Genomic DNA, 24,775 nt, shown 5'->3' on the forward strand with positions numbered 1-24,775 from the left:
AAACCTCGAATCATTAAATGTCACAACTAAAATTAGACTTATGAGGAGTCAGTAATGGATCGGATGAGAAACCTTTAAGATAATTGAATCTGGTGAAGCAAGACCCTTAGTCGATCCAGACGTATAAAAGTACACTGATTTGTTATTAAAGATTGAGTCCAGTAGAAACTCTATTCAACTAATCAGCCTCACGGATCACTTCCAAAGTAGGGTTTATTGATCTCATCTACATCTGTCCATTGTGAAATGGGTGCTAGTTGCAAAGATCAGAAAAAAGCTGTAGCAGTTTGCCTGCAGAGATCTCCATGTGTGATGATCGAGAGGAATACTCCTCAGCAGTGTATCGATGATCCTAACTTGAGTAAAGACCTTCCTGAATTGTGTATAGCCCAGATGAAGGCTTTTCTGGACTGTAAGAGAGGTATGGTGGATATGACCAAGAGGTTTACAGGTAATGCTCCGCTATCTACGGGCAGATACGATCAGCAATATGAGAATCTGTGCTCTGGGGACTTTAACCCAAGGGAAGAAATGCAAAAATTGAGACTACTGAATAGCAACCAAAGGGATTAATGATTTGCGTAGGGTTAGCAGGGTTGGAAGAGATGGTCGAGGAACCATTTAGCTGTCAACAATGGTTCATTCAACCTAAGAGTAATTGGGATATACTTCCAGAAAAAGCTGTATTTTAATTTTTGTAAATAGTCTGGTATCTGCAGGATGAGTAGGAAATATCAAGCCAAGTGCCTCAAGGATAGTATGTGAGGCCAGTGCTTAAAAAATAACAATAAAACTGTCAACTACCCAATTAATAGTAAACTCAACGTCATGATGAACTTTTTGAATGGCTAATGAGCTTTTTTAGAAGTCGGTTACACATTCAAAAGATTGTTTATTGCATCAGATAAATTCATCTCTAATCTCTTGAACAGGTTCCAGTAAAACAAAAGCTACTTCGAGTATGTGCACCTATTCTCTTCTTTCATTCTCAGAATTTAACTTCTCAACTCCAACAAATTACGAGGGCGTGTGGTCTAGTGGTATGATTCTCGCTTTGGGCGAATCTTCGGAACACCGAGGATGAACAACATACAAGCATGCGAGAGGCCCTGGGTTCAATTCCCAGCTCGCCCCAATTTGATTTTTTTTCATTTTTTAAAAAGTAGTAATACTAAAATTGCTTTAAGAGATAGACATCAGACGGTTAATGCAAGAGTTGTATGGTAAGATAATTGGCAACACTAAAGAGTTGTAAAACTCATCATTAGATTTACAGGCTCTAGTTTTTTTTTTTGTAGCAACTGGGGTGTATCTAAAGGATAACTTCCCTGCCGAAAAGGATCGCCTTAAGCCACCTGAATTGAGAATGGATGGAGGCGAAAGTCAGTTGCATGACCTGGGGGTTAATGTATTGGATCAAAGCTTTCTCGAGCAAAAGATCGAGAAAAATGCAGAAAGTTTCATCAACGGGCAACAACTGGAACAGGAAGAGAGCAGATTGGAAAGAGCCAAGAATGCTTTGTCAAAATGCAAACTCAAGCGGGATCTAATACGAAGAAAGCTCAATAACGCTACTAGAATATCCGTGAAGCAGGAATTAAGGCAACAAATTGAAGATATCGAGGCGATTGAAATTCCACCGTTGCTTAAGGACGTTCAGGACATTAAAGAAAGAATCAAAGGACTGAAGCAATCCAGTGGTACAACCCAAGGAACAAATGAAGGCCAAGGAAGGAGGCCTGAGGAATCGGAAAGAGATTTTCTCATCAGAACTGGTAAGTTGACAGCGTTTGGATCGAAAGCAGGCTTCTCGATAGATGAACCTGAGATAAAGCGTGAAGACGTTGTTAATGTTGTTAAAGAAGAGGGCTTGGAGATGGCCGAGGAACAAATGATCGAAAATCTGACTGGAGAATCTACAGACGAGAACGACCAATTGGACGATGATTATGTGGAATCTAAGATAGAACAAGACAGTGACGGAAGTCCTGAATCATTCACTTTAAGGCCAGGTGAAACGAAGGATGATGGTGATGAACTATACTACCAGCAAAGACTACGAAGATGGATTCGACAGCGTTCCAGTGGTCGCTCAAATGACACACATCCTGATCTCCCAGAATGGCGTAAACCTCATCCCCATATAGCCGATGCAAAACTAAATGATGATTTCAAGATACCAGGCGATATATTTTCGCTATTGTTCAACTATCAGAAGACATGCGTTCAATGGCTTTATGAATTATATCAGCAAAAATGTGGAGGCATAATTGGTGACGAAATGGGGTTGGGAAAGACTATTCAGGTCATAGCCTTCTTGGCTGCACTGCATCATTCTGATATGCTTGATGGACCCGTACTAATTGTTTGTCCAGCGACTGTCATGAAACAGTGGTGCAATGAACTCCATCATTGGTGGCCTCCTCTGAGAGCGGTTATATTACATGCAATTGGATCAGGAATGGGAAACAAAAAAAGTATTGCAGAAGAAGACCTTGAGGGACTGATCATGTCATCTGACCCGAGTCAGTTCTCATACGAGGATTTCAATAATTCAGCTAAGGTAAAGGGCAAGCTAGAGTCCAACAACAACATGCAGTCCCTTGTCGACAAAGTTGTTAACGATGGACACATTTTAATAACCACCTATGTTGGGTTACGAATTCATAGAGACATTCTGTTGAACGTAAATTGGGGATACGCTGTATTAGATGAAGGGCACAAAATCAGGAACCCTGACTCGGATATTTCCCTGACCTGTAAAAGGCTGAAGACACATCATCGAATCATACTCTCGGGGACGCCCATTCAAAATAACTTGAATGAGTTATGGTCTCTTTTTGACTTTATATTCCCTGGTAAGCTAGGAACATTGCCCGTTTTCCAACAGCAATTTGTTCAACCGATTAGCATGGGAGGCTACGCCAACGCGACTAATGTTCAAGTGCAGGCGGGCTATAAATGTGCAGTAGCCCTGAGAGATTTAATCTCTCCCTATTTGCTACGACGAGTAAAAGCAGATGTGGCAAAGGATTTACCTGAAAAGAAAGAGATGGTATTATTTTGTAAACTAACTCAGTTTCAGCGAAAGAAATACCTTGAATTTTTGCATTCTAAAGAGCTTGATCAGATCAAGACTGGGAAACGACAGGTTCTTTTTGGTATTGATATCTTGAGAAAGATATGTAATCATCCAGATCTACTTGATAGGGAAGAGAAAAGACACCAAGCTTCGTATGGAGACCCTAAGAGATCAGGTAAGATGCAGGTCGTGAAGCAGCTACTTCTCTTGTGGCATAAGCAGCATCATAAAACCCTATTATTCACACAGTCAAGGCAGATGTTGGACATTCTGGAAGAATTTGTCTCATTCAAGGATGAGTCACTCAGTGGCTTGAAGTTTTTGAGAATGGATGGAACTACTAACATCTCTACGAGACAGTCATTGGTGGACGAGTTCAACAACGGTGATTATGATGTTTTTCTCCTGACAACAAGGGTTGGAGGTTTGGGAGTTAATCTGACCGGCGCTAATAGGATCATAATATTCGATCCGGATTGGAACCCGTCCACTGATATGCAAGCTCGTGAAAGGGCCTGGAGAATTGGCCAAAAAAGGGAAGTGTCAATATATCGACTGATGGTCACAGGTTCAATAGAGGAGAAAATTTACCATAGACAGATTTTCAAACAGTTTTTGACAAACAAGATCCTAAGCGACCCTAAGCAGAAGCGATTCTTCAAGGTCAATGAGCTTCAAGATCTTTTCTCTTTAGGTGGAGAGAGTGGTCACGCCATAGAAGAATTGGAGGAAGAAGTTCAAAAGCATACAAACAGCTTGAAGAGTTCAAAAACTGAGGAAAGTGACGACTTTGAACAGGTTGTTGGTATGGCTGGAGTTTCCAAATTAGAAAGCTTCTATAGTGGTAAAGAAAGCAAGGAACAATCTCAAACAGAGGATGAAAGGCTGATAGAGGGTTTATTAGGTGAGAGTAATTTGGAGAATGCAGCTACACATGAAGCACTGGTGGATGCCCATGCCAAATCATCCACCGCAATTGTTGAAAAGGAAGCGAAGAAGATAGCTGATGACGCACTTGATGCCTTGAGAAAGTCAAGAAAAGCTGCAAAAAAGTTTTCTATAGGGACTCCAACGTGGACTGGGAAGTTTGGACAAGCTGGTAAAGTCGCTAAAAAGACGAGAAAATCCAAGACCCCACAGTTGACCGGATCATCTGCCATATTAGCAAATCTAAGAAATGCCCAGCAACAAGCAAAGAAACTCCCCGCACAATCAACTGCTTTTGGCGAAAATGAATCAGGCGCTAGCGAGACTCTTCTCCGGAAGTTGCAAGTATTTCTCAACAACAGACCAGACTTCTTTGCTCCATCTTTGGATGTTATTGAGCACGCCGGAGTGCAACTAAAGGACAGAGAAGAGACGGTCAAAGTACGTGCGTTACTGAAGAGCATTGCCAGTTTCAATAAAGATAGAAAAGGATGGGTCTTAAATGAAGAGTTCAGAGATGATCCATTGTAATTTCCTCTCTTCAGTGGTGTATGGGTGATAGCGACAGAATCTTGTTTTGTGACACAATCTCGATTGGACCCTAGCAAGAATCAAAATGATATAAAAACCTGCTAATAATCTCGAATATTATTTATGATCTGCCAAGGATTTTCTCAACTTCAATGCCATGTTTCGATTGCAATGATTGAGAAAAAGTGCAAAAATATAGTGCTGTGCTTTGATGGTACGCGGGAAAACTTCGGGCCACAGCCAATAACTAACGTTTTGAAACTTTATCAGATGTTAGATAATAATGATGATCGGGCACAAATGTGTTATTACCAGCCGGGTGTGGGGACTGAAGCGGACTTCGACCCTGTCACTGACGTTAGAAGAAAATTCACTTCTTCTCATTTTTCAAATATTACTGACGCAATGTTTGCCTCGAGTGTTGATCATCATATTGTCGCAGGATATTTGTTTTTGATGGAGCATTTCGAGCCTGGCGATCAAATATATATGTTTGGTTTTTCACGTGGAGCATTCATCGCTAGAGCACTGGCTGGCATGATTGAGCTTGTTGGTCTTCTCAATCGTGGCCTTACTGGGATGGTTAGTATGGCTTGGAGGATTTACGAGAAATGGGAGTTCGCTGAGCAACCTGCGCAGCCAAACTATAACAGCACATTGGCTGAAGAGTTCAGAAGAACTTTCTCGCGAGGTTGCGAAATAAGAGTGCGTTTTCAAGGATTATGGGACTCTGTCAATTCTGTGGGGATCTTGAGAGATAGATTGTTTCCTTGCACTCAAAGAAGTGGAATTGTCGACCATGTTAGACATGCGGTCTCTCTAGATGAAAGAAAGGGCAAGTTTAAGCAGCAATCCTTCGCGCCAAGCCCTAACCATATTAAAGATCATTTTTGCGCTTATGGTAGCTTGGATGGCTCTCAATCCAGCCACTCAACAATCGATTGTAGCCCCCCTTCAGGTGGGGCTAGTGCATCAGAGTTTGCTGTAGCGAAATTTAACAGTGAAAATCCTTCCAATGTGATTCTGGCTTCTACTTTCGCACACCAAGGTGATACCGGCACCTCAGTTAAGCAAAAGAGCAAACTATTAGAAGATTTCGCACCTGGCCCCTACGATTCGGGTCAGGCATCTAAAGATAAAGCTAAAAGTACCTCCGGCAACGAAATTAAGTCAATCAGCGGGTCTCCAGCGGTCACACCAGATCTTATAGAGAAGTGGTTTCCTGGCGATCATTCTGACGTTGGAGGCGGCTGGAGTGCTGATTGTGCAACAAGAGAAAACCTATCGAACTTATCAATGCGTTGGATGATCGCCGAAGCTTTTAAACACGGAGTGAAATTCAAACCTGACTCTATACATGAATTTGCCTCCAAACATACTACTATTGGGTCTTTGTTCTCCTCGATTCACGACAAGCTCAGCTTTAACCATGGAATCATGCTTGGACCATTAGATGATGAAATAACAGAGGCATGTTGGAACAGAACCTCTGACGCCGATTCCTCGCTGGTTACTCCTTCAGTGACTGTAAGCTGGTTCACTAAGGTTTTGACGGATCTTCGTGATTATAGGAGAGCTGAGAAGCTAAGCGACGAAGAGGTTGCTAGAGAGACCTACAGTTCCCATTGTAGCAGGACCAGCATGTTCGAAACCTTCCTATGGTGGATTTTGGAGTTTATCCCCATAGGCCTGAGAGTTGAGAACGAAGCTGGGAAATGGAGAAATGCTTACATTCCAAATCTAGGTAGACATCGCTATGTTCCCCTCGATTGCGACATGCATTGGTCAATATTTTGGCGAATAAAATATGACAAAAGGTACAGACCAACCAATCTACCAACTTTTGCAAGAGATCTACTAGAAGAGTTTGAAAATATTCATGTGAGTTCTCCTACCGTGGCAAATATCAATACCATAGCTTCCCCATTAAAGACATACCCTCATAGCCTCGAACAAAACAGCGTTCCCGAAGAACACAATGATGATGCCCTAAGTGCAATGCAGTCCCTACTACGCAAAGAAGACCTTGAAAGAATTGCAGTGGAACGGACCGCTACAAAGAATTACTTCAAAATGAAAAAAGCATTTCATCATTGGAGTTTGAGTTCCTGGAGAGAATTTCCTGATGATTTAAAAGATATCCTAAATGAAAATCCATCTTTGTAAATTGCATTATTTTGAATATATATATATGAATCAGAGATCGAAATGTTAGTCAGTGGGTTGCAATAAATAAATATATATAGGCTGGTGGGAAGATATGCTCACGTTTCTCATTCATTGTAGTTCTTAGTTTTAAATGTCTCCTCTTCAAATTTGTTTAACCAACGATTAGCTTGGATTCACCATCTTCAAATTCATATTGTGGAATTTCCAAGTTCAATGGAGCTGGACCTTTTCTGATTCTACCAGAGATATCGTAATGGGAACCGTGGCAAGGACAGAACCAACCACCGAAATCACCAGCTTCACCGATAGGAACACAACCCAAATGGGTACAAATACCCAACATGATCAACCATTGTGGGTCCTTGACTCTGTCAGCATCAGTTTGAGGATCCTTCAAAGAAGAGATATCGATGTCATTAGCTTCTTGAATTTCGTGTGCAGTTCTGTGTCTAATGAAGACTGGTTTACCTTGCCATTTGACAACAACGTTTTTACCCTCTGGGATGGAAGCTAGGTTGACTTCTACTTTAGCCATAGCCAAAACATCAGCAGATGCAGACATAGAAGAAACGAAAGTTTCAACAGTAGACTTGGCACCAGCAGAGGATAGCAAACCTAGAGAACCAACCATGAAATAGGCGAAAGAACGGCTCTTATCTGGGTTAATGTCATCTTGGACAGCATCACCAAAGTTTGGAGTTCTGTAAGTGGACTTAGCTGCAACACTGGAGGAAGAGATCAATCTAGATTGTGTTTTGCACATAGACTTCAAAGAAGTTCTCATGGTGCTTCTTAGAGAAAACATGGCGGACTCTATAACGTTTGTGAGATTCGTTGGGGTGCTATCGAGGAAGAAACTCTGAAAAAAGTTCAAACAAGTTTTAAATCTTTCAAAAGTGAGTCCTGATGTGAGATGCGCTGAATTTGCCCTTCCCCAATCCAAGATTTCTAACTATCCGTTATACTTCTCAAAGTCAGTATAGCACTGTATCTGGCCTGTAAGCTGCTCCGTAACGAAATTTACAGGCTAAAGCTTGGCCGATAAATTTTCATCAGATATTCCTTCGGCAGTTTCTAGGCATTGACAGCGTTCTGTTCAAAAATTGAACGCTGATTGGCCAATTGAAGGAATATATCACGTGATAAAAGTCATGTGGATCTCACGTGATGCCGTTGCAATTCATATATTATACCGCTATCAACTGGGAATTGCTTGAAGAACTTAATAGCTTCAATGGTCCAGTTCGTCCATTTCACCATTTGCAGCGAGTTAACTGATCTCATTGAATTACTCTGCACAATATTGTAAGACAATGACTTTAAACTCAAATAAGCTTTCAAAGTGCCCTAATGACACCGACACTCATAAATAACAAGCTTGGCTAGCCCATTGTCGTCCTCGTATGAGGTTTCGCTTGGCTATTTTTTGTAAAGTGGTTCTTATTCTTTATTAAAGAATGTTCGTACAATTTGCCGCCCAAGTATATATGTGTAAGTCACGTGATCGATGTCTAAAATCTACAAGCTAACTATTTAAATTCAAAACCTTTTGATTGCATTACCGCTTACTTAATGGATCCCATTCCTTTAATATATCCCAAAACCATTATAAGTTCAGAACTGTCCAAGTACTTGTAACCTACATGTATCGAGCTGAAACACATTGATACGAAATCAATATCTAGTATCATTCGCTATTAGTGGGCTCGAACAAACTAATTCGGTCCCGTTAAGAGTTCTAAATCCTAACCAGTTGAGCACTTAGCCTCAGATTGTGTTCAAGTGATCCAAGAGCAACAAACGAATTCACTCTGACCTAGGTCACTACTCGGCGGCTATTCTCCACCTTTTTTTTCCTGTCGTTACAGTTTCGAAGTCATGGTTTATAAGATAAAGCGTACGTGTCGGTCCTATCAGTGTCACAGTTGGTTATTAAACGAGGATTCTATTTCATCAATAAAGATACCTCTAAAACTATCCTAAACAAATCAAAAGACTTGACATAGCTCAAAAAGCTATTCAAAAGTTAGGCTCTAGAATCACAAGAAACGGCTGCTGATCAGCTATAAGTGCTTTCAGATACTCCAGGTCGATGCGAAACAGGCATATGTTGGAAGAGGCCAATGAGACACATTGGATTGTGGATGTGCTACTTGTTGATAAACATGATCTGCTGATTGTGGAGCAGACGCGAATGCGTCGGGGAGGTTATGTCCTGAGAACGAAGACGAATCTTGAAGATATACCAGTTGTTAATTACTCTGAGAGCGTTAATGTTGCAGCCTCTTTGTATTACGATTCCCTTTCTTCGAAAGAATATATCATTCTCCTCAAAAAGTCTGGAACTCTGGAATTACTAGATACTAATCTTCAGATAATTGATGTTCTGGAGACGGGCATCGAACAAGGAGACAATCCCAAATTTATTACAATTGATGAGAGGAGTGAGAGGCTTTTCATAAACCTTGAAGAGAATGCACTATATTCAGCATCCCTCCACAGGACTGACTCTTTCATCTCATTTACCAAGAATGCTGAAAATCCAAGAAAAATCTACGAAGCACCCAGCAGCATATCGTACTTCGATGCAGAGTGGCACTTCGAAGTAAAAAGTGGAAAAGAGTTCGTTACCATTGCCGCTATTTTGCAGAGCAATCAGTCAGGAACGCTGTTTGAAGTAATACGACAGTCTCAGACAGAATCGCGTAAAAAAAAACAGCGGTGGGATTCCTTTGTAGAGCTAACCAATTTGAACGATTTGCATGATTCGAACAGGCCACATGATCTTGGGAGTGGTGCGACTTTAAAATCCGTTTCCAATATAGGATTTTTTATCTTCAGCTTCAGGCAGATTTATTTCTTTGGCTTGCCATCAGGTCCAGATCACTACATTGATGGGTCGAATATTGGTAAGTACGTATCATTTAAAGGGCTCTCTAGGGAAAGTTTGCCTGAAGACATAAATGATCTCGTGGAGATGCAACCGAATGTGTTTTTCAGTCAAAGCGCAAAAGGCCTCGAGTTCAAATTATTTGCCAACTATCCCTTGGCAGTCACTGCAAATTTAGACCTTGTCGTTGAGAACCCCGATAGATATGAATGCTGCTGGAGAGAATTGACAAGCGCTTGCACAGTGGTTACTAATCACATAGCGACAACGCACAAAGTAAATGTTTTTCCTCTGAGTCATCAAACCTGCGTTCTATGGGACCGCTGGAGCGGATTGGAATTTATTGACAATAAGTCGCTGTCATGGGAATACTTTATTGGCTTCTCAGAACCATCAGCACTCTATTCTGCCAATGTTGGATTTGATTTCCCAAAGTTGGTCAGCTCTTGTGCATTGGAAGGGAACAAGGGAAGTTTACAGGTTTTTTCTGAAGGCTATGAACAGCTGTTGAATGATGAGATCATTTTCTCCTCGGATGAAGAGATTTGTGATATTTGGCCTACAACACAGAGTCTTTGGTGGAAGACGAAAGACGGCAAGCTGATTAGCGATGGTGTTGCCGTCAAGACAGAACACGATATAATACACGTTACGTCCAATGATGAGCTGTTAGCAAAGAATCCTTCTATAGCGACTGTAGCTGATATATGGGAGGACATGCACGGTAACTATGTATATTTGTCCGACGATGGGAGAGTACGGTGGAGCGGAAGTACCTTGTCTGCTCAAATACCAATGGGCAAGAAGCATATCATGGAACCATTCATATTGGCCTGTAGGAGACAGCATGATAGCTCACTTTTGACTTGCATTGGTCTGAACGATAGGCTCATTATTTTGAGAGACGACTCGGTTATTACCAGAGGTTGGACAGATGTGCACGCAGACATCTCGAGCATATTTATTATCCCTGAAAGGAGTGCGCAGTACATTATTCTAGGGACTCGGAATGGAAGGATCAAAATATTCGACATAGGCACACTTAACATTACTGAGTCAATTAGAGTGGGTTCCAAAAAAATTGGCTTATGCGCCATTCCAAGAACTCCTTACGTTTTCGTTTATTCAAATGATGACCTTCTGGTATTGGAGATCCACCAAGGAGGAAAATGCAGCGTGACCAGAGTTAAAACAGATGCTAGAATAACTCTTATGCGAGCCACATGTACTTCAGAAGTTTACGTTGTTGGCAGAGGAGGGCTATTCTCTCGCTTTAGAATGCCAACTGAACTTGGAAAACCAAAGCCAATTCATCAACGTATAGATACTAGCTCTAAATGTTTTTCCAAATTTACATCCTTTACATGTTCGAATAGGCTCATTGTGACAAGTGCCCAATCTTCGCACTATAGTCATGCACAAACACGTTACATGAATTCCGCCCATTTGCTTCTGCATGACGTTGACTCACAAATGCAGCTGCACTGTTATGATCTGTCGAAGAATTATCCCCAAGCGACCATAGCAGATATTGCAGCAGTTCCCTATGAAATACCTCCATCTGTCGGAACGCTGCCTCAGAAGCTACCTTCATACGCAGAAAGGTTGACACTTAGCAAATGTTTTATCGTTTCGCTTAACTATGAAACAGCTGATGATGATTCTTTGGCGAATCTGCTACTTTTTTCAATTGATGAAAACAACTGCAGCATCGATTTCCATCTTAGCCTTAATACTATGTTTTCCATCACGGCGGTGAGTAACTATTATAATAACATGTTTCTGGTTGCCGGGGAATGTTTGCAACTTTTTGACATAAGTTACCTTGTTCAAGAGAATACTTTCAGAATTTTACCAAAATCCAACCCACTACTCCTCAGCGGGTATCCAACCAAAATTCTTGGCGGTTTGCCTAATATTTCGAGTTCAGAGCAGCTTCTTAAGTTCAGCAATGGTGGCACCGATCACAGAATCCTAATTTCAAACTTGTTAAAAGGACTACAAGAATATAAAGTAACACCCGATGAGACCAAGGTGGTGCATTCCTCAGAAATTCCCAAAAAATATCTAATACGTCCTACTTCAAGCTCAGAGAGGAATTTTCCATCTATCGATAGCACTTTTGGAAGCAATCGCATGATAGTTGACTGCTCTTGGTCACAGATCGGTAATATTGTATGGTTTGCAACCGCCTTTTCGGATTGCAATTTGGAAGTACTATGCATCAAAGAAGGTGAGGAGGCTGATGATGAAAGAAAAGTTTCCATCAAGGTTGAAAGCCAAATTACAAGCGTCGTTAGCCTTTGGCCTAAACGGCAGGCGCTAGATCATCGCAGAGAGGTTTTTGTGCCAGGATCAGGGAATAGGCATTTATTCAGTATCACGACAGCTCGAGGTAGCGTCTTCATACTAAAAGAGGCGACTCTAATGCACGTAATCCGCATACAAGAAGAAGCAGAAAATAAAATCGAAGACTTGAACTGATGTATTGTTATACATCGTCAGCTGCCGGGAAGGCAAATATTTGGATACTATACTTGAAGTTTATGAACGGATTCCACTCTGCGAATCTGTATACATATCACAGCAAGCAAGTGATCTTCAATGTTTAATGCTTTTCTTACGTGTTTTATGGTGAAGAACACATACCCGCCTTGTGCTTTATATGCTACTTCTCTAGCAGCGCGAAGGCTACGACACCCATCTCTCTATGGATCTAACTTGCTTTAAGAATTAAAGTGCTTTGAAGCCATTAGAATTATGTAACAATTATTTGATCGTTGCTATAGTATTTATTATATTAGATTCTTCGCCATCATTTTTTTGAAGATGCTTGCGAATGTTTTTATTCACTGAATAATTTTCATTATCAGGTATAACTAACTATGCATCTTAACTACACTATGCTATCGCACGGGGCATGAACAACCTTAAGAATGTGTTAGCAAATCATGGAGAGCCTAAGGTTGCTTGATGAAGTGATCAAACTTGAAGAGGACTCGAAGAGTTTAGCTTCTGCGGTTTGTCCGTTCATATATTCTGATGATGTGAAGAGTTCATCTGTGATTGTGGGATGTCAGCGACTATCTGGTGAATTGAATTACGCTATCTGCATGAATGATGCCATCTACTTATTTCAAGACTACAAAGTAGTGCAAGAGTATCAATTTGATAAATTAAGTCGCTGTTACAAGTACTTATATCTCGAGGATTGTATACTCTCTCCTCACCCTGTGCATATGATGATCATGAGTAACGCAACACTCTTGATATGTGAATCGACGAGAGGTTGCTCTCTAGACATTAAGCAATTGCAACTTCCCATCGAATTTTGCAACAGTTGTGATTTATATGCGATTGCTCTGCCGCCAGAATCCCTTCTTTATTCACCTGATGCTCAAACGATTAAATCAGTGAGTTTCCAACAACTACTCAATTCAAACTTCTCAAATGTCACTGAGGTATACAAGGTATTCATGGGTAAGTTACTGGGTTTTGAAGTTACAGAGAAAGGTGGCGTTTTATTTTGCTTGTATCGGCACAGATCTACTGGAAATCTTTATGTTGAGTTGGCAAAGTATGAAGCTATGCATTACATCCTATCTAGTAGACATTCTTTGGGGTCGTCAAGCAAATATTGCATCAAGAAGGTGGATGACTGTTGGACAATATGCGTAACAGAAGACAAGACATGGAGTTTTAAGGTGGACAATTCACCAGTTTGTGTGAAAAATTTACATGCTTCTGAGCTCAGAGGTATGATATCGTTAGATATCAGATGCGTTGATAATAAAACACTTTTGAAAGCTTTCTGCCTTGACGGAGCAGTCCTTGAGGCCAGGTTTCGACATGCATCTAGCTCTTCTCCACAAGTAATAACGTGGCGCAAGGTTAAATTTCCAAGTAAGTTTCCAAGTGAACTGGGATTTGCTACTGAGCTTTTCGATGCGATATACCTAGTTGCTTCACCGTTAAAAGGCTTGTCTTTAGTGAATCTTAAGAAAGCCACCAATCGGATTCTTTTTCCCTTTCATTCTATGAAATTGTTTGATGGTTGTTGCATACCCAATGGTGGCACTGATTTGGATTCCGCTTTGTTTTGTGGAGCATTGACCAGAAGCCATGGCTTCATTGAGAAACGCCGTCTTCATTTCTCGAAAGATGTTCTTTGCATTATTTCAAGTAAGAAGCTCACTCATTCACCCATAGCAGAGATATGGGCCACCCACTCAGGAATTGTTTACGAATCTGCGGGAGTACTCTACAAAGCGATCACGAACGAACGGCTGAAAGACTGGAATGGTGGAATATGGCTCACGGAAGACTTGGTTGAGATTGCTGACGTAGAGGGCGAAATCGTCTCACTACAAGAACTAAGCAATTCAACCTGTGGAGACCACCGCAGCTACTCTATCATCTATAGTAATGGCACCCTCGAGTTGGCTAGTTGTGTGAGTCGAGGGTCCTTGCGAGCTTTTGTAATGATAAACCTAGGACCGAATATCATAGATTTCGCTCATGCTGCAGCTGCTTATCATGACGTTGAAAAATGTTACTACGTTGCCAGTTATCACGAATACGGTTACTTGAGTTTCTGGCGTAATGAAACAGAGATTTTCAAATATAGTTTGGGGCTTGATTTCTTTGTATCAGACTTATTGGTCAAAGTCCTCCAAGATTGCTGTTATACAATTGCGACAAGCACTGATGCTCGATCGAGGATTTTTCTGTCGAACTCAACTGAAAATCTCCTAGAGGTTGAAGGAACTTCAAGTGAACCTTTCAAGCTCTTGGATTTGGATGAAGAACTACCATTTGTTCTTTTTTACAACGAGCATGAGTCTATCATGGTCAATCTCGCAAGTTTGAGTTACGGTGAACTTCATATTGGCGTTCGCCCGTTGAAACTAGTAAAGTGCAGTGGCCTAATTTATGCGCTTGATAAAGAATGGACTTTGACTACCATTGATTTATCATTCAAGATGTCCAATACCGGGGGCGTTCCGACTCCTACCTTAAAGTGTGATTTGTATGAACTCCCGGGTAGTCTGGCACTATGTCTAACTTTACTTCCAACACTGGGCTATGCCATTGTTGTAACCAGAACTTCTCGACATAAACAACTACGACTTGTACTTTTTGATTATGAAAAGAATCGTATAATCGACCGCTATGAACCTAGTGACCAGATCTCAAATGCTTTGGTAAAGCCATTTTGTGATTCATCGTCGGATTTATTCTTGCAACGATTCTTTTTGGTGTGCTGTAACAGTGGAGAACGATCATTTTTCGTAATTCTTCGCATAGACAACGCCAAGATAGTACCATTACAATATGAATTACTTCCATCACCTGTTTCAACGTTGGCTGTATCCCAGGATCGTTCCAAGGTATTCTTTGGAGGAGCTGGGCTGAAAGTTTATGGCATAGCGAAGGATTATGCAACTGGAACGATAAGTCTCCGAAATACAACTTTCAAGCTCCAAAATGAGTCTCTGCAGGTGGCAATCATTCCTGGTTCAGAATCATTGAAGTGTATACTACCATTTGGCGGATGCTTTGAAGTTGAAGAGATTGGAGGGAAAGTTGAGAGACATGTGGAACATATTTTAAGTGATGGATCAAATTTGATAAGAAAAACTGCCTTCAAGCGACTAAATCAAATGACTCGTAAGCATACATCTACTAGCACTGAGATACTGAGCAGGTTCGCGAATACCGGGCTAAAGAACAAAGAAAGCATGTACGTTATTATACTCGAATCCTCAAAGCGTTTGACACTATTCTACCAACTCACTGAGGACACTCCACTCTCTCCAATCTGTTGCTTTCCATTTAACGATCCAATTATCAACATTGTTCCGGTCAAAGACGACTTTTCCTCGGTGCAGACCAATGGTACTAGGCTGGATGGATTGCCGCTCTTTATGATAATGTGTGCGAACGGGACTGTGCATACGATAGTGGAACCCAGAAACAGATCGCCAATTGAATTACAGAGTAAAATTATCGGTTTCGAACAATTTTCCTAATATAAAATACACAACTTTATCTAGATTAAATCAACAAAGTTTCAATCTTGTCCTTGACGGCGTAGATTTGGTTCTTGATGGAAGAAGCATCATTGGTAGTAATGGAAGCAGAAATGACTGGTCTAGAGACACCACAAGCTCTACCTAGAGCCACTCTAGAAGGAACAAACACATATGGAACGTTCTTGTCCTCACATAGCAATGGCAAATGCAACAAAATTTCAATAGGTTCACAGTCAGCAGCCATGATGATGAACTCAGAGATACCACGGTTTAAAGTCTTGGTAGCTTCGTTAGCACCTTTCTTCAATTGTCTCAAGCTGGAAGCTTGTTGGACAACATCCAAGATCTGTTGGGTCAGAGCCTCATCGGCCAATGGAAAAGCTTTAGGGTTTGGGGCAGACATTTTTCAAGTTCCTTGCAAAGTAAATTGATAGCTCGCTTGAATAGAGATTTAAAGATTCAAAGTCCCACAATTGTAACCAAGAAGTTACAATGATCAACGATTCTTGTAAGCGATGAGATGCGATGAGATTGACAAATTTTCCAAAATTTTTCAAAATTTTTCACATCACATACAACGGACTTGAAAGGGTAATAATATCAATCCAGCTATTAGGATCATGAACAATACCAAACTGATAGGGTTTTGTCGACTCATACTACCTGAGTTGGACGTTGTTGGGGACTGTTTTGGTACAATTATCAGTTTTGGCTCTGTTTGAGAAAAATTGCGACTTTTGGGACAGTTCTGTGGTGAGAGAGCCAGAGGTGATGTCTGGGCAATACAGTCCGGTCAAAAACGATGAAACTGGTGACGATCGGTTTGTAACAATCCCAGAGACCCAAAATTTTGATGATTTTACCACGATTGATTGGATTTCGGAGGAAGATAGACCTGTAAATGGTGGAACTAATGAGAGATACAATTTAAATTTAAGATACCACAAGTTTAAGGAGCTGATATGGGGAAGATGCCGTATTGTAGTTACCTTGACGTTAATCGCAGTCGTTATAGGCTGCATCGCAGGTTTTCTACAAATTTTCACTGAGACTTTAGTAAACTGGAAAACAGGCCATTGTGCTAGAAACTGGCTTCTAAATAAATCTTTCTGCTGTAGTGGGACTGAATCTCGTATCAGCAGCAAAAGCCCTTTGCTGATCAAAAGACAAGAGATAGAGTGTATCAATAATGGTCTGTGGATCGAATGGTCCATGGGACCCTTCCCTTTCTTCATATTTATCACCCTTTCGATACTCTTTGCACTAATGAGTACTCTCCTGGTTAATTACGTTGCTCCCATGGCAACAGGCTCTGGGATATCTGAGATCAAAGTCTGGATATCTGGATTCAAGTATAAAGAGGACTTTTTGAGTCCCTTAACGCTTATTGTGAAATGTGTCGCACTACCATTGGCAATTTCGTCTGGGCTGAGTGTCGGTAAAGAGGGCCCTTCAGTCCATTATGCTACTTGCTGTGGTTACATCATTTGCAGTTGGCTTCTGCGTGATGTTGTGACGTTTTCGAAACAGGCAGAGTACATGACCGCTGCTAGCGGGGCTGGTGTAGCTGTCGCATTTGGATCACCCATTGGCGGTGTGCTTTTTGGTTTGGAGGAAATTGCAACAGCTGCAGAGTTTAGCTCATCAACCCTTTGGAAATCTTTTTACGTAGCTCTGGCTGCAGTGGCTACTTTAGAGTACATCGATCCCTTCAGAAGTGGAAAGATCGTTCTGTTCAATGTCACCTATGATAAAGATTGGAAAGTACAGGAAATACCGGCATTTATCCTGCTGGGTATTTTTGGTGGTTTATATGGGAAGTATATTAGCAGGTGGAATATCAAATACGTCCAGTTTCGTAAGAGATATCTAGCAAGTTGGCCTGTTCAAGAAATTCTAATCCTGGCCAGTATCACAGGTTTAGTATCTTACTTCAACGAGTTTTTGAAGCTGGATATGACCGAGAGCATGGGTATTTTATTTCACGAGTGCCAGAGTAATGATAACAGCGATGCTTTTACCCACAGGTTATGTAAGCTCGACGAAAATACCCATGTGGTGAGCTTCTTAAGAGTATTCTCTTCTCTAGTGATGGCAACGGTAGTAAGAGCTTTGCTCGTCGTGGTTTCATATGGGGCTAAAATTCCAGCTGGTATTTTTGTTCCATCTATGGCTGTTGGTGCCACTTTCGGCAGAGCACTCAGTCTATTAGTCGAAAGGTTTATAAGTGGTGCGGGCGTTATCACCCCTGGCGCTTACGCCTTTTTAGGTGCTGCCGCTTCATTATGTGGGATCACCAATCTGACATTGACTGTTGTTGTCATAATGTTCGAATTAACGGGGGCTTTCATCTACATTCTTCCATTAATGATTGTGGTCGCAACGACCAGAATCGTGCTTTCTTCCTCTGGGTCTGACGTGGGCATCGCGGACCAAATGGTGATGGTCAACGGTTTCCCTCTCATCGAAGGAACCGAACACGAGGAATTCATGGAGGAACACACAGCAGGGGAAGTAATGGCAAAAAATTTGATTACTATCAATGAAAAAATCTATCTTTCTGAACTGGAATCTCTTATCTACGATTCCTCCCTCAAGTCGGTAAATGGCTTCCCAATAGTGAAAGAGCAAGATAGAATGGAACCAGAAAAGAGATGTGCTGGTTACGTATTGCGTCGGCACTTGATTTCCAAATTAAGAATATCGGAAACCAGCTCTTTCGATTCTCATTTGACTTTAGTCAGCTTTACCGAGGGAACCTCTTCCGATGAGAATTTTTTAAGTTTCAAAGACATTGTGAATGCCCATCCAGTCTCGACCAAACCGGATGCACCCACCTCGGAACTATATCGGATGTTCAGGCTATTGGGCTGCAAGGCTATTATGATTGAAGAAAGTGGTTATTTGAAGGGACTTATTACTAAGAAAGATATCCTCAGGTTTGAAAGAACAAAGTACAGGGAGATACATGGTTCCAGATATGCCTATAATGAATACTTCGGGCAGAAGCTTTGGTCACTGATCGATCCTGTGATCTGCAGGTTTAGTTCGAGTCCTCCTGAATAATACAACTGTATCAATATGTATGTATATACAAAAAAAAAAAGAAAGCTATAATAGGTATTAGTCTGCATGCCACCTTCCTGTCTTTCTGTAATCTGCGTATAGGCCTTTGAGGTATTGTCTCCCAGCGTTGTCTAAGGCTGCATTAACCAGACCAAGCTCATTCTGGGACAGTAGATCAAATATTGAGTACATCGCAGTCGTCAATTCAGTACGAGAACTTGGCTCAAAAGGAGAGCTAATTGACAAATGCACATATTTGATGAGTAGTATGGGAACATGTTTCCGCAAAGAGCTTTTGAGCATACTAACTTTAGAGTTTAGTGTATTTTTGCCTTTCACAGGACCACTGACAGGCTCGCAGAAATTAATTATCAGTCTTGAGAGTGATCTTGACGAGCTGCTTGATAGCTTAGTAACCTCATGATTGGATAATAATTCAAGGTACTCGGAAATTAATGCAATGACAAGATGGTGACGATTTGACAACTTCATTCGATGATTGAAGAGAATGTTGGAAATTAGCTTCGTTGTTGATATGAAAAACTCATCACTCCCTTCAGCGGCTCTTATAGAATTCAAGCTCAATTTCAAACACATTGGAAAAAGCATCTCGACGCAATACTGCGAGAATATCCATGACTTTGAGGTTAATAGACCATTTATGCACTGTAAAGTCTGAAGTATGCTATTTCTCGCACATTCAAACTTGGAAGAGTTTGTGTAGAAAGCAGACAGCGACTTGACGAAGAGGCGAGATCCGACAACATTGTCTCTGCCCAGATGTTCGAGTTGGACCTGGTATAACTCAAGCAGACCTTCGGCGTAAACAGGCGTACAGAGTTCGAAAGATGATATGGTGAGGTAAAGCGCATGGTTGAAATCTTCAGTTCCACCCTCAAGCGATCTTCGTATTACTGCTTCAAGACCAGGTTTTAACAGGATAGCGTCAACACTCGCCTCTCGCAGAACCATGTAGTGGGCGAATATGTACTCGAGTTTATCATCGTACAAGGCCGAGAACAATAAGAATACACTTGCCAGTAAATCTTGGTCTGCCTCTCTTATTGCACTTCCTAGATCCTTTATGAAGGCCGAAAGGATTGCAGTCACTTTAGGAGAGTCTATCTGATCACGGTCAATGACATAGTATAAGGTGCGTAATAACCACGACGAAATCTTGACATCTTTAGTATCAACATATTCGCCTACAATAAGCTCTAACACTCTTTGACTGTATTTGTTCCTCAAATCTTTGTTCTCACCCTTGCCGCCGATCTTTATAACTAGAAACGCCATCTTCATAATAGCTAAATCCAACCCGTTCTTCTCCAGTTTAGCACTCAAACTTGCAATTCCATCTTTTAGAAATTCCTGACTGACAGCTTCTTTTCTCTGAGATAAGTGGTTGTTCCATATTGTCTCAAAAACTGGCTGTTCATACGTGAATTCTAGCATATTGCGATCCATGAATGATGCTAAACTTTTCCAATTGCTTTCAATGTCAGACTTGAAAGTGGGGTTTTCTAGTAGGTGAACCATAACCGACAAATCTAAGTCAGTTAGAGGTGCTTTATCACTGATGCCATTGATCAGTTCAACTCTAATTGTCTTATTAATGCATTGTATTGGTATAGTCAAAATTAATCTGGCCACCTTTTCATCATTATATGAGTTGAATAGTCTGGAAACAATGAAACGCATGACGTTACTTTCTTCAAAAATATCATCGTCATTAAAAAGATTCTCGAGGATGTGAATGTTGCGATTAGTGCACAGTAATTCAGCGAGGTACTGTATCTCATTGCTTGGAAAGAGTGAGTTTATAATGGTGCTCCAGTTCGTGAATACATTAGCCAAAACCTGAGATTGCTGTTCGGGAGCCAATTGACGGACATTTCCCATGAAAACATTAACAATTGGTGTTAAATCAAAAACTTTGTACTCTCTGAGCTTGAAAAAGTAGTATAGTAAATCCATAGGACTTTCGTTATTCACAATCGATGTTTGGATTTCATTTTCTGATGAGCCAAGAATTTCATCTGGAAGGATATCGTCAAATACCTCCATGATGAGATATCGAATTTGCCAAAACTGCGACTGGTTTTTACCACCCTTGAGCTTGAATACCGTTTTTAGTGGTCCTTTCACATCGTTAACAGATGCGTTGGGCAATTTTGTTAAGCCCTGCAACAACATTTTTAGTAAGAAAAGACTGATCAAGTCTTCACTATCCGCCTCCAACTCATCCAAAAGTTTTGATACCGCAGTTTTATACTGAGAGATCGAAAAGGAAGCTGATCGGGTTGAAACGGCTTCAGTAAAATCTTTATCTGTGAGTAAAAAATGTGAAGACTTTCCGTTTTCCCTACAATAGACTTCCAATTTTTCCAAGAACTGTGGCAACTCTCTTGCATCAGAATGACAACTTATTAGTTTTGTCCATAATTTGACAGTCCATTCAAAATTTCGATCTTTTTCCCCAGTAATTAAGTCCAGTAATCTGTCATTATTATCAATACCAACTTCTATGTCGAGATCAAGGATGTGAAAGATCATTTGCCACAAATTAGAGGGATCCTGTTGACCTTTAAATGCAATAAGTGCCTCATCAAAAAGATTATCGAGGAACTCTCTTGACATTGTCTTCTTTGAAAGAGAAAGTTCCTTCAGCAACGTAGGTGAAAGCTCTGGATGCAGTTTAGTCATTATGGTGAAAACCTTTTCTAGCTGCAAAAAATTCTCCTTTGACATGAAGGAGATAGATTTTTTGAAAAGAATCAATGTATCATCCACACGTAGTTCGTTGCCGTAAGTATCAGCAAATTTGGTTAGTAGTTTAACTGTGTCAACTGCAGGAGAAAATACAAAGAATTCTAAAAGCTTGGCCAAAGACTCTATGGTAGGATCGTAGGTCTCATTTTCGAATTTGCAGGTGTATTTGAGGGATGGCAAGAGTACTTCATCACAGTAACTGTTTGATAATTTTGTGGATACCTCTGGTATGTTCCGCAGGTCCGCTAAAATCTGAATCTCTTCCAAAAATTGGCTCCTAAACGTGCAGTCGACTTCCATTTGTGAGACCAATTTGACTGCTTTCCCAAGTATCGAGTTTGCATTCTCGACCGAAACATCGACGGTGACAATGGAGTTAATCAAGGAGCAAGTCTGCTTCAAGGCCTTTAAGAATTCAATAACATCAATATCCACTAACTCCAACGACTTGATCAAGTGTGGCACAAACCTCAACCTCTTGAACATTTTTTTCAGTATCACATCATCTCCGAGTCCAATCCACATATCATTGAACAATTCCCACATCTTGTGGTCTTTCTTGAACTCTACCAGCTTCTGATCATTCCATCTATCGATTAAAAGCTCTAGGATAAAGTTTTCTCTGTTAGGGAAGTACAGATCGAGATGATCAAATTGGCGAACTATATCATAAATCTGACCCGTAGTTATCTCCTTCGACCGGAGTAATTTGGTCAAGGCCTCGGTCGATCGTGGCAGTTCCATCAATCTTTTCCTCAAATGACCAATAGATCTCAACAGAACTGGCTTCAACTAGATAATTGACACTTTCAATGAGAAGCGATGAGATGAATTCACAAATTTTCTACTTCGAGCGACATTCACGTGATTTGTCTTGAAAATGGTCAATGAGAATAAAGTTGAAATTCTATCATAAGATGTTGACGGTTAACAGGTAATAAAAGGACGATCAATTGGAAATATAGGACATCTGGAGCGTTCTTTTGGTGGTGAGCCCTTTTTGGTAGAGTAGAACCCTTTTTTTGGCTGTACTTTGGTGAGTGGGAAGTTAGGATGACCGTTGAAGCGCTTGATGCTAGTCAGAATTTGCTCATCGACGTCGATTCGATGGCTTTTCTAGATGGGAATGATGTAAATTCGAGCGAAAATGATGGCATTAATGAAGAATCTATGGAGGACGACGAAATTGGTCGGGATCCGGTCAGTGGAGCACTAATGGTTTCATTGAGTAAAGGAAACGAACCATTGCCCTTCGGGGGCAAGGGCAGATTGAAGTTTAAACTGAGCCCGTTGTCATTTCAAAACATTTGTTTCCTAACAGAGCAAAACCAATATTCTCTGTATCCAGTGAGACTGCCTCGTGTAGATAGCAGTGAAGAATACGTCAATTATGTCTCCAAAATATTCGAAGTGTACCGCGATTTGGGAGAAGACAGGATGTACTCAGTGCCCACGATAGGTGTTATTAATTCTTCAGAAGCCAGAGAACATGTGGCAGCCGTTAACCTTGCGATGGAAGCAGTAACCGTTGAACTGGAGCTTTACATTGAGTTGATAAGGAACAAGCCGAATTTATTTGTACGGTTTTTTGAACTGGAAGAATGTTTAACGATCCTGAACTGTTTGAAAACCATCCATTTCACTCTCGATACTCCTGGTGAAGAATCTAGACGACCATTCATCAAGAACCTCATGGCCTGGATCAATCGTTCTGACGGAGAACCCGACGATGAGGTAACTGAGCAAGTGTTTGCCGGCAGCTCAAGCAATAGAAAATGCTTCCAGAACCCACCATTCTGGAAATTAATCAACAGATTATTACTAAGAGGATTATTTGATCAGGCCCGTGCCTGTATCGAGAGAGCCGATCTTCTGCCCTATCTTGAAAATCACTGTACAACTTCTGCAAATGCTGTTCGAGATCTGCTGGCTCTTTTGGAGCAGTACCCGCTGGAATCAGCAAGGACCTTTAGGGAATGGAAATCATTAGCATTGGAGCTGGCACAGACTTTCAGTGAGTCTGATACGACATTGTCCGGAGAGTTGCGCGATTTGATAGAGGATACTCTACTCCTGGTAGGTGGGCATCAATCAAAGATACTTTTTTACTCGAAAACCTGGTACGAATCTCTAAGTGGATTATTGCTCTACTATATTCCATCTTTGGAGCTCTGTGAAGAATATCTACAAATATCTCTGAAACAGAACGCTATGGATGTGACTAATACATGGGAACAAGCCTGTGTTGATATTATAAGAGGCAAACTATATTCGATCCTGCCGGTTTTAGAGTCCTTGGATGCCGGTGCAGCAGCGTTTTCTGCGGCGATATGTGAGGCCAAAGGTTTGATTGAAAATTATTACGAGGAAGGGAACGGCGAAGAAGTGGTCTATCATAGCGCAGATGATCTGTTTTCCTACAAGAACGGTATGGCATCATACATGCTGAATAATTTTGCTTTTGAACTATGCTCATATGGTGATAAAAAACTGTGGTCAATAGCGATCGGGCTCATTTCATTTTCCCCCATTGGTAACCCCAGCGCAAAGAGAACAGCGATTGCCGAGCTTCTGCCACATTTTCCTTTCCAGACCAACGATGATATCGAGTGGATGTTGAGTGTATGCGCTAAATGGCGACTACCGCAAGTAACAAAGACAATCTACGTTATGCTTGGTAACAAATTACTTTATGAGAGTAACACAATCGAAGCCATGGCCAATTTCAGTAAAGCAGGGAAATTCTCCTGGGTTAAAAGATATTCATGGATGATGTTTGAAGCATCTGTGCTACAAGGTTGTCCGCTAGATGATGTTGTACTTAATGCTATTGTCAAGGAAGAGAATGAGCAAGTAATCCCGAAGGAGATCTTGGATTCTTTAGTGACCAGCTCCATGAAGCAAACGCTAGCACCCTACGCTGTACTATATCAATTCTACGAAGCTCAATCGAAAGAAGATTGGTCACTGGCTTTACAGCTCCTATTAGCATTGATAAACTTCCCATATTTGCCAAAGTGTTACATGGTTCTACTAGTGGCCAAATTCCTATATCCAATCTTTCTGAAAGATCCATCCAAGAAAATGCCTGAAGAGTCGGTTTTAAGCATAATGGAAGCTATGGAACATAAATGGGATGACACAGATGAAAAATCTCAAAACATCTACGTATCGCTTCGCGAAAGTGATATAGATTCTCTGCCTGAGACTCTTAAAGTTCTGCATAAACTGGTAAGAAAAGAGTTAAATCTCAAACTATGTAAAGAATATATGTGAATATCACACGTAGAAATGATGAATGGA

The 24,775-nt window shown here is 41.0% G+C and overlaps 10 protein-coding genes and 1 non-coding gene across 11 annotated transcripts; 8 read left to right on the plus strand and 3 right to left on the minus strand.

Annotated features, from left to right (window-relative positions):
* Window positions 1-246: 246 nt before the first annotated feature.
* On the plus strand, window positions 247-573 carry PET191 (Pet191p; the record flags this gene model as incomplete). Its single annotated transcript, XM_003679824.1, has 1 exon — window positions 247-573. One exon carries the CDS (start codon window positions 247-249, stop codon window positions 571-573), a length of 327 nt encoding a protein of 108 aa, XP_003679872.1.
* A 450-nt stretch (window positions 574-1,023) lies between these two features.
* TDEL0Btrna6P lies at window positions 1,024-1,134 on the plus strand. Its single transcript has 2 exons — window positions 1,024-1,060; window positions 1,098-1,134. It is a non-coding gene; the product is annotated as a tRNA-Pro (tRNA).
* Window positions 1,135-1,366: 232 nt separating this feature from the next.
* RAD26 (DNA-dependent ATPase RAD26) lies at window positions 1,367-4,540 on the plus strand (the record flags this gene model as incomplete). Its single annotated transcript, XM_003679825.1, has 1 exon — window positions 1,367-4,540. One exon carries the CDS (start codon window positions 1,367-1,369, stop codon window positions 4,538-4,540), a length of 3,174 nt encoding a protein of 1,057 aa, XP_003679873.1.
* A 123-nt stretch (window positions 4,541-4,663) lies between these two features.
* TDEL0B05340 (uncharacterized protein) lies at window positions 4,664-6,706 on the plus strand (the record flags this gene model as incomplete). Its single annotated transcript, XM_003679826.1, has 1 exon — window positions 4,664-6,706. The coding sequence occupies one exon, from the start codon at window positions 4,664-4,666 to the stop codon at window positions 6,704-6,706; it is 2,043 nt and encodes a 680-aa protein (XP_003679874.1).
* A 154-nt stretch (window positions 6,707-6,860) lies between these two features.
* RIP1 (ubiquinol--cytochrome-c reductase catalytic subunit RIP1) lies at window positions 6,861-7,514 on the minus strand (the record flags this gene model as incomplete). The annotated part of the gene is made up of 1 exon (XM_003679827.1): window positions 6,861-7,514. One exon carries the CDS (start codon window positions 7,512-7,514, stop codon window positions 6,861-6,863), a length of 654 nt encoding a protein of 217 aa, XP_003679875.1.
* Window positions 7,515-8,801: 1,287 nt separating this feature from the next.
* Window positions 8,802-12,083, plus strand: MLO127 (Mlo127p; the record flags this gene model as incomplete). The annotated part of the gene is made up of 1 exon (XM_003679828.1): window positions 8,802-12,083. One exon carries the CDS (start codon window positions 8,802-8,804, stop codon window positions 12,081-12,083), a length of 3,282 nt encoding a protein of 1,093 aa, XP_003679876.1.
* A 467-nt stretch (window positions 12,084-12,550) lies between these two features.
* TDEL0B05370 (uncharacterized protein) lies at window positions 12,551-15,631 on the plus strand (the record flags this gene model as incomplete). The annotated part of the gene is made up of 1 exon (XM_003679829.1): window positions 12,551-15,631. One exon carries the CDS (start codon window positions 12,551-12,553, stop codon window positions 15,629-15,631), a length of 3,081 nt encoding a protein of 1,026 aa, XP_003679877.1.
* Window positions 15,632-15,656: 25 nt separating this feature from the next.
* SNU13 (RNA binding protein SNU13) lies at window positions 15,657-16,037 on the minus strand (the record flags this gene model as incomplete). Its single annotated transcript, XM_003679830.1, has 1 exon — window positions 15,657-16,037. The coding sequence occupies one exon, from the start codon at window positions 16,035-16,037 to the stop codon at window positions 15,657-15,659; it is 381 nt and encodes a 126-aa protein (XP_003679878.1).
* A 368-nt stretch (window positions 16,038-16,405) lies between these two features.
* On the plus strand, window positions 16,406-18,700 carry GEF1 (Gef1p; the record flags this gene model as incomplete). Its single annotated transcript, XM_003679831.1, has 1 exon — window positions 16,406-18,700. One exon carries the CDS (start codon window positions 16,406-16,408, stop codon window positions 18,698-18,700), a length of 2,295 nt encoding a protein of 764 aa, XP_003679879.1.
* Window positions 18,701-18,757: 57 nt separating this feature from the next.
* Window positions 18,758-22,216, minus strand: URB2 (ribosome biogenesis protein URB2; the record flags this gene model as incomplete). Its single annotated transcript, XM_003679832.1, has 1 exon — window positions 18,758-22,216. One exon carries the CDS (start codon window positions 22,214-22,216, stop codon window positions 18,758-18,760), a length of 3,459 nt encoding a protein of 1,152 aa, XP_003679880.1.
* A 309-nt stretch (window positions 22,217-22,525) lies between these two features.
* On the plus strand, window positions 22,526-24,748 carry NUP85 (Nup85p; the record flags this gene model as incomplete). The annotated part of the gene is made up of 1 exon (XM_003679833.1): window positions 22,526-24,748. The coding sequence occupies one exon, from the start codon at window positions 22,526-22,528 to the stop codon at window positions 24,746-24,748; it is 2,223 nt and encodes a 740-aa protein (XP_003679881.1).
* Window positions 24,749-24,775: the final 27 nt, after the last annotated feature.

This window comes from Torulaspora delbrueckii, chromosome 2 (assembly GCF_000243375.1).
Source record: "Torulaspora delbrueckii CBS 1146 chromosome 2, complete genome".
Taxonomy (NCBI): Eukaryota; Fungi; Ascomycota; class Saccharomycetes; order Saccharomycetales; family Saccharomycetaceae; genus Torulaspora; species Torulaspora delbrueckii.